A 17,107-nucleotide genomic window follows, 5' to 3' on the forward strand; every position below is an offset into this window, starting at 1 on the left:
CTGTCTTTTCTCTGTTGCTGTGTGTCACATAATGAAAGACTGCACAGCCCATATCAGCAAGGAAAAACAGGTTTAACATCATGAGTATGAAGATGACATCAATGACTCAAGAATAATTTAATGTTATTCTTTTGTTTGTCATTAGAATAATAAAAAAAACTTCAGCAAAAACTATAAGATTTTTGCTAATAGTATCATCAGGCAAATATCAAAGACTTGTGTAGTCTATATAAAACTTTGAATTTGAAGAAGTTAAGTTTGCCGTTTCTTATTTCCATTTGATAACCTCATCTACTCAATGCAATGATGTGAGATGGTATTGCTGAATCTTAGATTAGCCTTGATCTAAAAAACCTGTGATCAAATGTGTGATCACACCATATTTTTCGAGCTACTTCAGATTATATTATGCAACATCTACTTGCCTTTTTTTTTCCCCGTTTATTATTTTTCCATGATGAGAAACAAGTGATTCAAGAGAGACTTGGCTGCTATTTCTAGCAGATTGAGAAACCACGTGGCTTCCTTCATAATACAAGTGTAAATGTTTCATTAATTACCCAAGCCTAGGAAGATTTTATCAGCATTAATATAAATTTAAAAAGCTATTGTCATCAGCTGACCAAAGTATTCTCCCTTATACTAAATGTTGACATGACTTTTACATCAGCTGAACAACCCAACTGTTTACTTTGACACGGAAAACAATAGCTGGTCTCTTTGAAATAACAAGAATAAATTTCATCTAATCTGAGCTAATAAAGGGTAATTTACATGATTGTGCAATCTACCAGAAATAGCAGTCAAATCTCTCTCAAATCACTCCTGTCATCTTTAAAAAAAAATGGTTATCTAGGACTACTTTAACTTATATATCTGAATAAAAGCTGGGATAATCGAGGACTAGAATTCCCTTGATCATCAGTTTGCTCAATCTGGACAGACTTTGATTTAAACAACTATGAATAGACTCTTATGTTTAGATGGGTGCATGGATGAATGTATTACTGGGTAGATAAATGGACATGTGAATGAAATGTTACACAAACCCTCAAATATATAAACCCGAAACCAATTTCATTGATTAGATTGTATTATAGTTAGAAATAAGGTGGTGAACTGGCAGAAATGATAGCACACTCAACAAAATGCTTAGTGGCATTTTGTCTGTCTTTACATTCTGAGTTCAAATTCCACCACGATCAACTTTGCCTTTCAGTTTCAATAAAATAAGTACTGGCTGAGTACTAGGGTCAATGTAATCAATAGCCCCCTCCCCCAAAACTGCAGCCCTTGTACCTATAGTAGAAAGAATTATTATAGTTAGAGCTGAGATTAACCCCTTTGAGACCATATTACTATTACTCTGTTTCAATTAAGCTGAGAGTAATCAAGAATTTGGAGGGAGTTTTGTGAAATAAGTACATTGTTAAGATGACATTCTGAACATGATTTAGTGAAATGTTGTTAAAACTATGGTGCAAAGTTTTAATTTGAAAAGGGTTCACCTTAAACCAGGAAATTTTGTATTAAAGAACTTCTTAGGCAGATTGGTACCAAAAGGTTTAAAACCAGTAAATAGCTGAGACATTAATACAATTTTACATTATTCTATTTTCTACTTCAATGTTTTGAGTACAGATCTCATTTATGTTACCTTTACTATTTTATTCCTTTAGAATTGTTGTTGTTTAAATCCAAGTTAGCATTGCTTTAGCCAAACTAAGAACAAAGGCTTTTCTGCAATGATCACCTCATTTATTTGTGTATCTAGGATTATATTGTTCTATGTGTTCTTCCTTTAGTCTTTTTATCGCAGTAGGGTGTTATTGAGGGAGATTTGTGTGCCATTTCTATCCTGTGATTTCAGGTTCAGTCCCATATTTGTTATGTTGGATAAGTGTCTTCTACCCTAGCTTGAGATCAAACAAAGTCTCATGGACAGTTGTCAGGGTTTATGCTTTTGAGTGGCAAACTTAATCTTTTATCTTGTTTTACATCAACACATGGCCCTTGGATACAATTAGCATAATACATGCTGTTACAAGCTTCCGTGCTATGTGTGTCCAGTTTGAAGATGACGTCTTCTTTTATTCCCATCAGTCTCAGACCCATGAAGATGGTCATAGGCACTGCTGTCCTTCCTCCTCAGAATAAAAAATCTTCATTAGAGGAAAAAAAATTTCCCCGTTGTCAAAACTGCTTTTATGTGTAGTCAAATGGCACCTACATTTAGAATCCCTGGACAATTTCATGCCTAGTTTAACACATGGCCTTTTACCTGAGTTCTCTCTAGCATTCAGGCACTGACTGCTCACATTTTGTCTTCAGAGATTTGGGCCTAGACATTAGCATCATAGATCTCACAGATCTGAAAGGGTCAGTTAAATTCATGAGCACTATTCCTCCTTCTATAACTAATTTGTAAATTATAAATTTCCAAAAGGTTCTTGTTTTGTTTCTATTTTACAGTACTCAATCAGTCTAGTCCCTTCTTGTTTTTTCCGTCTGCACCTACCACAACTCCTTATTGCTTCAGTGCTACCACATGCCCTTAATTTTTTTGTTCTCAACTGTAACTTCCCTCACATACTCTTCCTCTTCTGTCAACTATAACACCCACTTCTAGTCATCCTTAATCCTATTTTTGCACTGTTCCTAAATTACTTCTCTGCAGGATTTCTTTTAATAGATATCCTTGTCTTTGAAACATAAAATGTGTGTGTATGTGTGTGTGTGTGTGTGTGTGTGTTAGGAGAGAGAAAGAGAAAAAAAGATGTGTTTTGCGCATGTCTACGTTTTTGTATGTAAGAACTTGTGCTTATGCATGTGTCTGTGCATATGCATGTATCTCTGAGTATGTGTATCTCTCTCTTTCTCTCTCTCTCTCTCTATCTCTCTCTCTCAGTATAACTGTTCTGATATTTTTATACCTCATAAGTAAGAAAAGGTAGCAGAGTAACAGCAGAAACTGGATTGTTCATCAACAACCTTGCCTTTAGTTCTTTTTCTTACTGTCAGCAGAACATTGTTTCTAAATATTGTCTGCTTCTTTCTACTAGACATATGTATACCTGTGCTTGTTTGTGAATGTGTGAACATGTAAATGCCTCTGAAATGTTAATTTCTTTATGAAAAATTCCCTCATTTTCATTAAATTCTTCTTTTGTAATTTACTCTCTTATAGAACACACACACACACACACACACTCTCTCTCTCTCTCACTCTCTCTCTCTCTCTCTCTCTCTCTCTCTATCTCTATCTCTCTCTCTCTCTCTCTCTGATACAATTAACACAATGTCTGGTTTAACACCACCACCAAGTCCTAGGGTGCTGTTAGCAGCCCATTCCCCACATTTTTCTTGCAGACATTCAGGCTGGGCATCAACCACATCAAACTCCCCAATTTTGGCAGACTTCCAAAAGGGAAACTGCCCCTTCTTCCCTGAACTGCTTATAAAACAAAGGCAAAAGAAAAAAAATGAAGACTCATGCACAGTTTTACTTAAGTCATGCAATATCCTTTTAAAATAAAAAGAAATATATAAATGCATATAATGTTGGCCTTGACAAATGTGTTACGCTGCTTTTTCATTACTAGCTTCACTGACATATTTTAAATCTATAAGTACTATAAAATTGTGTACTTTTGTAGTTGTGCAGACACAAATATATAGCAAAGAATGAGGGAACTTACTGGCAGACTATGTAGAAATGAAATAGAAGCTACGCACTTAGTCCAAAGAGAAAATACCTCAGATGTCATCTTCGTGAAAAATAATAGTTCAATTTGTGTTGAGAGAATTAATAATGAGCCAGTAAGAAATATTAGTCAATGGCTAGTATTTTTGTTTTTTTTGCTTATTTTTTCAAATATAAAATCTATCTCCTGACATGTTTTGATTTTACTTTGAGCTCAACAGCAAAGCCTAGTCTTCGCTGTACTCACTGCTGTAATGATGGCAGAATCAAGTGAATATAAATATACAAGACTATATACATTGGTTTACTTGAGAAAACAGAATTCTTCAGTTACTAAATAACTCCAATACACGAACCATATGAAAAATAGTTAGGTTTATGCATTTAAGGTGTGTAAAGGCAGTTCAAAGTTGTTCTAGGACACCACGATTGTTGCTGTTGTTTAACCCTGTGTTGCTTTTATCGAACAGGCCTATGATCAAAGCTATTTCAAGTATAGCCAGTTTATCATTTTTTTCTTTGCATGTAGTGTATCTTGGAGTATATTATCCATTGTCACTATTTTTTTTTTATGAGAAGTAAGGTATTTAAGGGAGATTTGGTTTCTATTTCTAGCAGTTCTAGTGATAATGTTAAAACGGTCCTCTTTATAGTCGCTATTGTTGGTAATGATGATGGTGTTTAAGCTTTGGTCATCCCTAACCCACAAGACTTATGATTAAAGACACTCCAATTGTGATCATCCAACCTTTATTGTTCAGGTATTGTGTATCTAGAACTACATTATCTAATGTCATCTTCCCTTTTTTATGACATTTGGATATGATTTGAGGGAGATCAAATTGATATTTTTCACAGGTCATGGACCATGTAGAGGCTCTCTAATTGGTTCACCATAACAGAAGTACAACTTGGATATAGCCAATGATAGTCAACCTGCATATCTGATACACTTGAATATTCTCTGGTATATCTGCAGTGTCTGCATGTGCGTATAAGTATATGTCATATGTGCATTCTTGTGTGTGTTATATGCATTATTTATGTGCATGCACATGCATACAGACAGCTACATACAGTTACATATTTTGCAAGCATGTAAGCAGATATGTACATGAACTCATACATATGTATATTCAGACAAGTGCATGTATGTATGCTTTCACAGATAATGCATACAAGTATAAACATTGTGCCTCAGGGAATATTGAAAACATTCCAGTTTTAGAGTTGTAAATCTAAAAGTCTCCATTATGATTAGTTTTCTATTGGTCAGCTTATATTACTCCTCTTTCTCTCAATCCATCCCTCCTTCCTCTCCCAAATATCCTTTATAAATCATATAATAACTGTTAATGATAATTATACATCATTGATGATCTTGATCATTCTTTAATTGCCAAAGAAGTGCAAACAAGACAAAAATCAAACAAATAATACAATTGATTTCTCTTGTTGGCAAGAGATCACAAATTGATATGGGAATTATAGCTGCCAGTTAGATTAAAGCCAGTATATGACTGGCACATATTTTATCAACTATCAACCCTTTGGTAGGATTTCAGTTATTGACAGAGCTGAATACGAGGTATCTTTCACCATGGGACTCCTGTTTATACCACTCTGAAAGCTTTACAAATTTTAAAAATGCATGCATAATGGCTACATGGAGATAAAACAAGCACAAAAAATACTTTAATTATGGCTGTAGTGATGGCATTATGAATTACAACTGCAATTATTATTATTTTTATTATTATCATTATCATCATCATCATCATCATCATCATCATCACTATCATTATTATTATTACTAAGGCAACAAGCTAGCAGAATTGTCAGTGCGCCAGGCAAAATGCTTAGCGGCTTTTCATCCAGCTTTTACATTCTGAGTTCAAATTCCACTGAGGTTGACTTTGTCTTTCATCCTTTCGGGGTCATCGATGTAACCGACTCATCCCCTCTCCCAGAATTGCTGCCTTTGTGGCAAAATTTGAAACCATTGTTATTATTATCATTATTTCAGGCATTGTGCCTATAGTAGAAAGTTTTATTATGATTATTAGTATTATTATTAATATTATTAAAGTGGTAAGCCAGCAGAATTGTTAGCATGCTGGTCAAAATGCTTAGCAGCATTTCGTGTCTTTACATTCTGGGTTCAAATTCTGCCAAAGTCATCATGCCTTTCATTCTTTCGGAGTCAATAAAATAAATACCAGCTGAGTACTGGGGTTGCACAAGATCTCCTTGATTGTGCCGAGAACAATGGAAACTTTGTGTAGGCCTCTGAGCAGGTATCACCAAGCTTTTGGCAAAATTTGATGCAGATTCTCTGCTCAACTTAATCTGTCATGGTGAATTTGATGATCACATGCTACAAAGTTAGCTAGAATGTTAAAACTTAGTGCACATGCACAGCAGAGTTCAAGATCAATCTGTGCCAAGTGGCTTCAATTTCCATGCTTTAGCTTCATTACTATAGCAGCAGTGTAGATACTTATTGATCAGACCACATATATATATATATATATATATATATATATATATATATATATATATATATATATATATATATATATACTACTGGATAACAGTAATAAAATGGTTGTATGGCTAAGGTTTGATTGCTTGTTCAAATCCACTTCAAGTCCGCTATTTTATACCATGTATCAGTAATGTATTCACCCTTATTGTTTACAATTTCTTCCCAACGTTCAACAAGATTTTCAATACCTCGTTGGTAGAAATCACCCGATTTTGACTCGAAAAATTGATCCAACCAAGCTCTCAATTCTGCATCAGTATTGAATGAAACTCTGCGCATAGCATTTGAAAGAGATTGAAAGAGGTGAAAATCCGTTGGTGCCAAATCAGGAGAGTACGGCGGGTGTGGTAGCACTTCCCAACCATGAGTTTGAATGGCTTCCTTGGTCATATTGGCGATATGAGGGCGGGCGTTGTTGTGCAGCAGAAAAACTTCATGCTGCCGATTAGGTTTTTTCTCTTGAATAGCCGTGTTGAGTCGTTCCATCTTATTTCTTTACTACCCACAAGGGGCTACACACAGAGGGGACAAACAAGGACAGACAAACGGATTAAGTCGATTATATTGACCCCAATGCGTAACTGGTACTTATTTAATCGACCCCAAAAGGATGAAAGGCAAAGTCGACCTCAACGGAATTTGAACTCAGAACATAGCGGCAGACAAAATACCACTAAGCATTTCGCCCGGCGTGCTAACGTTTCTACCAGCTCATTTCTACTGTTGTACATAGAGTTCCACGTTGACCGTTTGGTTCCGTTCAAGCAATTCGTAATGGATAATCTCCCAGTCCTACCATATGCACAACATCGTTTTACGTGGATGAAGATCTTGTTTCACGCGCGGTGTTGCTTGTTTACCGGGGCTAAGCCATTCCTTACGCTGCTTCATATTAATGTGCAGGCACCATTTTTCGTCACCAGTAACGATTCAGTAAAGAAATCATTGTTTGTATCCATGAGTTGAGCAGTGACGAGCAAACAAACCAGCAGAGATTGTGGCTCGTTGATTTTTGTTGCTGTCACTTAAAGCATGCGGAATCCATGCTCCATACTTCTGAACCTTTCCCATCGAGTGAAGATGCTTCTCTATAGCAGTGTGGGAGTATTCCATTTTCTCTGTCAGCTCCCTTGTTATTTGACAAGAATTTTCGTGCAAAAGTTGTTTTAATCGCTCTTCATCGAACTCAACTGGACGGCCAGAACGAGGTGTGTCTTTGAGGTCAAAAATTCCATTTTTGAACTTGGCATACCAATCACGAGCAGTTCTTTCAGCTATGGCACCCTCTCCATACACAGCACAAATGTCATGAGCAGCTTTTGCAGCCTTAGAACCTTGATTAAAAGCAAAAAGAAGTGGGTGTCGAAAATGCTCGTTTTTCTTAACTTAACAATCCATTTTAATGATTTGAAAATAAACAAAAATTGACTAAAATTAACTAGAAAAAAAACAAAATAGATTCCAAAATGATTCAAAAATAGAATTCTTGAAAAAAAAAATAGATTCCAAAATTTAAAAGTGCAATAAATTCCAAAATTTTTAAAAATGGCGGGAACTTAGTTGCCAACCCAATAAATGCTTGCAATTGAGTGAACTTTACTAAAGATGCCTATGAGCTAGGATATGGTGTTAAGCCAAGTGGCACAATATATGTATCCCCACCCCCAAAAAAGGAGAGGCTATATTCCATACACAACAGAACTACATTTACCAAATAATGACCCAGAGTCAGATGTATGTGTGTGTAAATGTCACACAATTTTGTTTTTCCTGCTCTTTAAATTTGATGCTTTGTGTGGCTGTGTGAAAATTCAACAAACAGCCATTATAAGAGCAAGTACATAATACTGGTTCCTTGTTTGTTGTCCTTTACTTTCTCTGCAAACAAAGCTATGTTTGGTTGTTGCGGACTAATAACCCAAGAAAGTCTGTTACGTTCTTTACTATTATTTAGATTCAGTTCAGCCTTCATCAAGCCGACTGTGTGATCAGAGACATTCTCATTGTGAATATCCCATATTCTTAAGAGTGTGAGAAGGATACATTATCAAGTTTTTTTTCTTTTTTAAATATCATATGGTATAATTAAAGCAAATTTGGCTGTTACTTTTAGTATTACAAACAACCAAACAGTGTCCACTCCCCCGCACACACACACACATTGGCTTCTGTAATGTTACATAATATAGTATCCTTTCTTTATAAAACAACAACAATGAAAAATACTGATTTAACTCATTGTCATTTATTAACTACTATTACTGCTAACATTTAACATCAACACCACTTACACAAATTACTAAATCTACATCAGCCAATGACATTCTGGATACTGACTGATATATAAGCAATGGTTAAGTTAGCTTGTTAATAATCCCAGTATTAAAATGTTAACACTAAGTCTGGCTCTAGAGTGTATGTGTTGTTATCATTTTCTGTACCTTAAATGTATCTGCAGTTTGACATCAGTTTCCAGTTGGAAGTATTTCAATTGTGCTTTGAATACACTTGTGGATACTGGATTACTGTAATAGAATGTTTGTATAGATGGTTTGATTGCATGTTCAAATCCACTTCAAGCATTTCAGGATTCTTCTTTTTTTTTTCTTTTCTTTTTTTAACCTTCTGGACTGAACATTTTATTCTATGTTGCTCTCTTCACTTAGCTGTTGAGAATTTTGTCTGAGATAAACTGGCATCCTATCCCAAAGTGGGGTTTATTTTCTGAGCCTTTGCATTATCACTTCATTTGCTAGAAATAACAAGCAAATTCTTTTAGATCACACCCTGTAGATTTAAAGGAATATTGGACATATTAGGCAATCTTGTCTTAGATTGAAATATGGGATGGATGAGGCAAGTAGTCCTTTGTTCATCGCCTATCCCCCATCAGGACTCAGCTGGGGGTTAAACAGCAACAATCATCTCTTATTTACCTAAAGGCATGAGATCAGAGCTTGGTACTGGCCCTTAAAAGCTCCTTCTAGCATAGGAAAGATTTGCATTTCTTGAGATAGATGTGAATGTTACTCCCTGTTGCAGGATGGAACCTGAGAAGTTAAAGAGTTTTGAAACTTTGCTATGGAAATAAAGTCTCTGTTTGAGTCTTGCATATGCACATGTATTTATGTATGATGTTTATGTATATATGAATGTATGCATGTATCCTCATTATCATTCTACATTCATTTTTCATGCTACCATGAGCTGAACAAGTTTGCTCTAGCACAGCTTGACACATGTTATAGTCCCTTGTCAGCTCCTTCATGTGGCCCAGCATTCTGAAATGAGAATTCACTACTTCTTACCACTTCTTCCTCAGTTTTACTCTATCACACATTCTTTGCTGATAAACAGCTTAACACTCTGTGTGTGTGTGTGTGTGTGTGTGTGTTGCTTCAGTAAAAGAAAAGTGTCCACAAAATTGGCAGGACTTACCTCCAAGATTGATAGGAAAAAAGGAAAATAGAACTCATGGATTGCTGTCAAACTGCTTCAAACTCTATAAGTAACTCAACTGGAAGTTAAAAGCCGAAAGTGAACCTACCAGCAAAGCATGCAGCCTTATCATATGGCCTTATTTATAACCTCTGCCATATCTTCTTGCAAATCACTCATTGAAATTCACTTTCACAGTACCCGTAACAAAAATTAGTATTTACAACAACCATATGAAGTCAAGACAAGATGAACGTGTACATATGTACTTACATGTATATATGTATATGTAAGTAAATGCATGTGTATATACACACACAATGAGCTTCTTTCAGGTTCTCTCTACAAATCCAATCACAAGGCTTTGGTCAACCCCAGGGCTATTGTAGAAGACACCTGTCCAAGATGCTGCACAGTAGAACTGAACTTCAGGCCACATGATTGGGAAGCAAGTTTTTTAACCACACAGCCATGCCTTTGGGAGGTGATGAAGTATCAGTCCAGTGTGGTCAATTAGCAGAATTGTTACTAGTGTCAAACAAGATATTTTGTGGTATATATATTTCAGATCTTTATGTTCTGAGATCCAATTATACTTATCACCAGCCTGACATTCTGTACATCAGGAACCATCTAACAATGATTGCCTTCAATAATAGACAGAGCAGTGCATAGATAGGAAAATCTCACTTTCATCAATAAAAATGAGTCACTAGGACAAAAAAAAAAAATGAAGAATATCAATAGATCACTGGTATATATTGAGTTAACTGGTGAGATTTAAAAGCTGAAGATTACTGCACCAAACAAAATACTGTGAAGCTAGCTTGTTATGTTTCTATACCTACTCGTTCAGCATCATCACGATGACGATTATTATTAATGCTAAAATCATCACAACAGCAATCGCAGTGGTATCAACAATTACTTGATATGCTAGAAAACAGTAGTGAAGTCATACTGTTTTAAACAAGGAGGGACACAGTGATCACAGGACTGTTCAGTCAGGGGGTACCTGAGGTTAACCAAACACTACTACACTATGGTGACACCACCACCACCACCACCACCACTACTGACACCACAATTATGACTGTTACAACTGCCACTACTCTCACTATCATCACCACCACCACTACTACTATTACTACTGCCATCCCCACCACCATAGCATTAGCACAAGTGTTATTACCACTATCTTTTTTTGCTACTGTTACTACTACTACTTTCACCACCAGCACTACCACCACCCACACTGCCAAAACAACCACCACTACCACCACCACTTGAATCAGTCTGTGTTGACTGATAATCCACCAGTTAGCTAGCTAGTGGGTGTTACTACCCCAGCAGTGTGTGTATATGTGTATGGTTTGCATTGTAAACACAGACACACACACACAGCACTCACACACACACACACACACACACACACACACACACACACACACACACACACACACACAGCTTACAACAGTATCCCAACAGGCAGCATGCAGTATTAAGAAGCTGTTGGTATGATGAATAGTTAAGTTTTGATGCTGCTTTCATAAAGCCAGACTTTCATTCTTAATCTATGACAGTTCTAATGTCAGGATTTTACCATTTCTGATGGCGGAGTCTAATACAAGTTCATTATTTGGAACAGGGCAAGTACTACAGGAAATTGATTCCATTCAGTTAATAACCTTCATTCATCTCGTTACTTCACCCACTGCTATCCTTGCTCCATCCCAGCTACTTATTGCATAGTACAAATCATTATTACACAAGGGAGCCTGGCTCTCTGATGTGGTTCTTCAACTCACACATCCTACTGTTTTAAATAAGAAAAGAACACATTGGGTAATTAAGTTCCACGTATCCTTAAAAAAGGGGGTGTTCCCCCAGTATGAACAGGGTTGTTTTAGGCTAAACTGGGCTAAACAACAACTTACTTATGTACTCCAGCTGAAAGTTATCACCATTGTGGTTGTGTTTGATGAAGTTTATGTTCATCGTTGCTGATATTTAGCCCTGGGTCAGGCCTGATGGAGCAGACCTATAGTCAAAAGCATTCCAACTATAATCATCATATCTTTTTATACATATCTGAGACTATGCTGCACTATCTAACATGTCTATACTCTTTTTTTTAAAGCATTTAGGGTTTTATTAGAGTGTGATTTAGCTGATATTTCTAACAGGTTGGGTAAGTTGGCTGTTGTTGTTTAGTTCTAATTCAACTCTGACCAAGTAGACCTATGATTGAAGATATTCCACCCATGGCCATCCCACTTTTTTTTTTCTGTGTACAAAGAACCCAGAACCATATCTTATGTATCCAATCTAATCAATATGATAGGGTGTAATTCAAGGGAAATTTGGTTGCTATTTCCAGCATCATGAGAGCAGGCACTGTTGTTGTTGTCGTTGTTATTGTTGTTTTGGTGGTGGTGGTGGTGGTGGTTGTTAATGTGTATCTTGGGTGGTCTTAATGGTAAAGTTGTATTGGTGGTTGTTGAATGGTGGCAGTGCTTATGGTATGCTTATGTTGATGGTGAATGGTTGTAGTGGTAATACTGTGTCAGTGATGTGTAATAGTGCTAATAGCATTGTTACTGTTTATTCCTAAGCCAGCCATGACCATCTTGTCTGTTTTTCCTTTTTGCCTTTTTTCGGATACATCTTATATAGGCCTGCATTATTCCAATATGATCACTTTTAAAATAGTAAAGTATGATTTGAAGGAGATTTAGCTGCTACTTGTTGCTGATCAAGACAACCAAATAGGGGACTCCTTCATTGGCTCAATGTACACCATATGTGGTGGTGGTGGTGGTGGTGGTGGTGGTGGCAGCGGCAGTGGTGGTGATGATAGTACAAATGATGTTCTCTATGATGATAGCAACGCTGTTATGATATTGATGGTGGTAGTATTGATAGTATGTTAATGGTGCTGGTAGCATTACTTGTGTATATATGTTGCTAATGTTGATGGTGATGCTAATGATGATAGTATGACAGTGATAATGATAGTGAAGGTGTAGTTGCAATTATAGTGGTGGTAGTAGTATTAGTAGTAGTAGTAGTAGTAGTAGTATAGTTGTTTGTGGATAGCAACACAAGATTGTGTAATGTTGTTTGTGGTGGTAGTGGTGGTGGTGGTGGTGGTTACATTACTACAGGCTGTGGTGGTTGTAGTGGTGTGTGTGTGTGTATAGTATTGCAAATGTACAGATGCCAGCATGGTATGCTAGAAGTAGGAGTAACCACCCCAACATGTGGGGATGACTCAGTTTTACTGACATAGGCAGTCTTTGTTGATTGAAGTATATGGTAGGAATGAAGGTATTTATGTGGGTGCACATATGTAACTAATAAAATGTTTTATCTATATATATCTTCAGTGTATGTGTGTGTGTCTGTGTGTATATATATATATATATATATATATATATACATTTGATTGTCTATTTATATATGTGGCTGTGTCTGCAGATGGTTATATAGGTGGTATGTATATGTGTGGAAGATGACTATGACTACTCAGAAACAAATATTGTGTTTGTGTATATTTACAAATGTGTGTGTGTATATATATATGTGTATTTATATATGCATACATACATACACAGAGTGGTCTGAAAGTCACAAAGTATAAAAATGCAGTTGGTGCAACAGCTAAAGCCCAAAGTTCGCAATATGCAATCAGACTTTATGACTTTTGGCTACATGTGTGTATGAATGTGTGTGCATGCATATAAATATACATGTGTTTGTGGTATTATACATGCATATATATTTCTATGAAAATGAAAACATGTTAAACGATGATGATGATTATACATGCACACAAGAGTTATTGGACAATTGATTAGGAACAAAATTAGCGTAAATGAGATACAGTTCAGCATTGTGCCAGAAAGAGGTAGTACCAATGCTATCTTCCAAGTGAGACAAGTGCAGAAGAAGTTCTTATTTTGGAGAACACCTTTAACAAGGTTCCATTTCTCTATATGTCATCTGGTGATCACAAATGAAACTGGTGTCTTGTGAAAGCTATATTGCAAGTCATATACAGAGATGCTGTCAGAAAGATGAATCAACCAAGTTCAGTGGTAAAATAAGGATCCATTAGGGCTTTGTTCTCAGCTCCTTCTGGTTTGTTATTGTCATCCAAACCTTAACAAAGGGGTTTAAGGCTGGTTGACTATGGGAACTCTTGTATGTTGGTGACCTGGATCTTATATTGGAATTTGTAGATTTTGAGAAGGAATCCCAGACAAAGAAGGAACGCTTGAATTGAAAGACCCCAAAGTAAATCTAACAGAGACTACATTTTTAATAAGTGTGGAAAAAGAGAGAGTCCCACTACTCATAGAATGGCTATGCTCACTACCCAAAGAAGGAACAGGTTACAAATCCTGTGTATTTACCAAGTATAAATTATGGAAGCACAAGAGGTATAACGGGTTCACAAGCAGGCTGACAGACAGTAGATATTATATGTGACAGATGCATAGAAGTAGTTAGCATTCAGAAGACATGCAAAATAAATTCCTTCATATGTTCGGAAGGCTTACTAGAAGCCAATGATAGCTTTTGTTACCTAAGTGTCTAATTTGCAGTGGGGGTGGATGTACCAAAGCAGAGTAGCAGAATAAAAGCAGGTTGATAAAAGTGAGGTGCAGGTTGTGTGATGCTTGTGGATCAAGTGTAATGTTGCATGGTAGCAAAATGTAGGCCTTGACTGCTGGAGAATTGCACGGCTTGTAAGAAATGAAGCAAGTGTGCCTTGCTGGATGTGCAATGCTTGTGTATATGAACAATAGAACACAAAGGAGCTAAGACAAAAGTTGGATATAAGAGGAATTGTATGTAGAGGAAGGTTGTGCTGGTGTGAGCATGTGATATGTATATTGGATATCAGTTGTATAAAGAAATGCCAAGAGCTGCAAGTTGATGAAACATGTGGAAGACGGAAACCTAGGAAGACATAGGTCAACTTGATGATTGATCTCCCACAAAGTTGGTGACAAAAAGCTGGATGATTGGTTGAACACAGTCCTAAAGGCTCACTTACTGATATGAACATAGCAAAATGGTCATTAAAATAATCTTGGGATGTACAGTATTTGTATTTTGGGTGTAACTGCTATTTGGGTGCTACATTGCTGTTCATACACAACCATCATACAAGTTATCTTCACTCTAAGAGAGAGAGAGAGAGAGGCCTTTTGTTATCAACTGAGGTAATAGCTTTCTGAACTTGTTCAGCCAGTTCTTATTCTAGTGACTGCATTTTGAAAGCATTATCCTCTACTACTAATTAAGTTACCTAAATATCAGAAATTATCTACTACCTCTAAGGATTTTCAAGAGTCTTTGAGAAAATCTATTTCCTGTGTATTCTTAGTGCTTATTGTTCCTGTGCATCTGCCACACATAAAGACTACGTTTTGTCTTAACCTCCCTGTGACTCCACCTCTTGTGTGTCTGTAGCTTGCACTGGGTTTACCATATGGAATTTCTATCTACACCTTTTCTTCATATCAAGCAGGGCCATTTTCCTGGAGGAATGAGTAGTTTGTCTGCTTTCCTGCTTGCTAGGTCTTTGGTAAGTTAACTCTAAGACCCCTTAATCCCAGGTTATACTCCCACACCTGGAATTTCTCTTCTAATTCTACTATTCTACTATAGATTTATCTATAAGAACAAGGTCATCAGTATAGAAGAGATCCCAAGGATAACCAGTCTTAAACTCCTCTGTTATAACCTGGAAGGCTATGATAAATCAGAGGAGTCTGTGAATTGAGCCCTGGTTAACTCCTACATGCATATTCATTGTTCTACCCATTGCTAACTGTCACCTTACTGGACAAGACAATTTGTGCTCAGACCATACCAGCTACCTAAAATCCAACATTGAATGAATGGATATACAGTCTGGGCAAGTAAGAGTCGGCTGTAGGCAATATATCGGTCAACCTAATGCAAATATTATAAAATAAAAGACTGACTGGCAATAGCAACAAATTATTAATAAAATAGTTATACAGAAGTAAGTATAAAAATTATATAAATTAAAGTAGAAAGCTAGAAAATCAGGAGAGCAAAATTTCAGAGTAATTCTTAATAGATATTTACCTATCCAAAAAATTCATATGCTAGCATCATAGGCAAAAGAGAGGAGAATCTACATAGAGCTTCGCAGAAGTTTATCTTGGATAGGTAGGTAAAAATCCTGGGAGTTACTACACAAGCCTCACAAGTAGTAGAGTGAAGAATGCAGGTAATCCTTTACAGCTGTTTCCGGGGTTTGGTGTTCAGTGGATACAGTAATGTGCATTGTGCATGTATACATGAAATAGATTGATGCTAGTGAATGTATATGAATTAACACCCGTTTAAATTATATGAATAGTTCACCCCATCTTCTGAAGTTGCATTTCCAGCCACTGCTAACTAGGTCACTTAGGTAACATAAGCTATCAAAGGCTCTGAAGGGACCTTCTGACCATTTGACAAAAATCATTTTGCTAATACTCTCACTGCTGATTACTCTTGTACATCTGCTATGTACACCTGTCAGTCTGCCTGTGATCCTACTACACCTCTTATGCATCCATAGTTTACATTAAGTACGCTCTGGAATTCCTGCATTTTCTGCATGTTGAGCCTAGTCACTTTTCAAATGGTAATACACATCTGATTTCTTTCTTGTTAAACTTTTGTCTTAATGAGGTTCTAAATTTTGCTTCCATATTTGCAGTTTCTTTCATTTATACACACACAACACACATTGGAAAAGTTATTCTGCCATTAGAAAGATACTAGTTAACAGTTTATGCTGATCAGTCAAAAACAATGAGTTTCTCGGTAATAAATATACAAGGATGGGTGTACTGAGAAGTACCTGGCTTTAAGGGTATTGCGAAAGGCCTGGTTGGAGGCTCAATCTTCCAAGTTCTTTTCTCAGGGCTTAGAAAACTGAAAGATGACTGCAGTATGTGTGTGAATCTGAAAGGGGAATATGTTGGATAAAATCAGAATTAACTGATCTTGTATTTTCTTTTACCCAAAGCCAGGAACTTTTCAGCACCCCCTCATATACAAAAAAAGTGTAGTAGCAAAGTTGAATTCAGAGCCTCAAGCAGCATATCATCATCATCATTTAACATCCTTCTTCCATGCTGGCATGAGTTGTACTGATCCAACCTGTCCAACAGCTAACAGGATCCAACAACCCAGGGGGTCTAGTGTTGAGCTCTGATATCAACCACTTTACAGAATGTGAGTGTCCAGAGTGCTTTTTTCATGACACTGGCACTAGTGAAGTCACCAAGTAATGGGTGGAGGGTGGAGGGAGACAAGAACAAACACACCCCTCAATTAAAGAGAGTTGTAGTAGAGAAAGAGGTGACATTATGCCAGGT

General features: G+C 36.6%; 1 protein-coding gene across 3 annotated transcripts in view; it reads left to right on the forward strand.

Annotated features, from left to right (window-relative positions):
* Positions 1-17,107, forward strand: part of LOC106869320 (EVI5-like protein) — a 304,412-nt gene that overhangs the window by 134,784 nt on the left and 152,521 nt on the right. Inside the window, exon 1 of one of the 3 annotated variants that reach the window (XM_014915020.3) lies at positions 10,476-11,338. The exons of the other annotated variants lie outside the window; for them this stretch is intronic. Coding sequence (XP_014770506.1) covers positions 11,301-11,338 — 38 coding nt within the window. The 5' untranslated portion in view covers positions 10,476-11,300. Of the gene's footprint in view, positions 1-10,475; positions 11,339-17,107 lie in introns of those variants that run through there. 3 annotated transcript variants of the gene reach the window in all.

This window comes from Octopus bimaculoides, chromosome 1, assembly GCF_046866305.1.
Source record: "Octopus bimaculoides isolate indiv1 chromosome 1, ASM4686630v1, whole genome shotgun sequence".
NCBI classification, from domain to species: domain Eukaryota; kingdom Metazoa; phylum Mollusca; class Cephalopoda; order Octopoda; family Octopodidae; genus Octopus; species Octopus bimaculoides.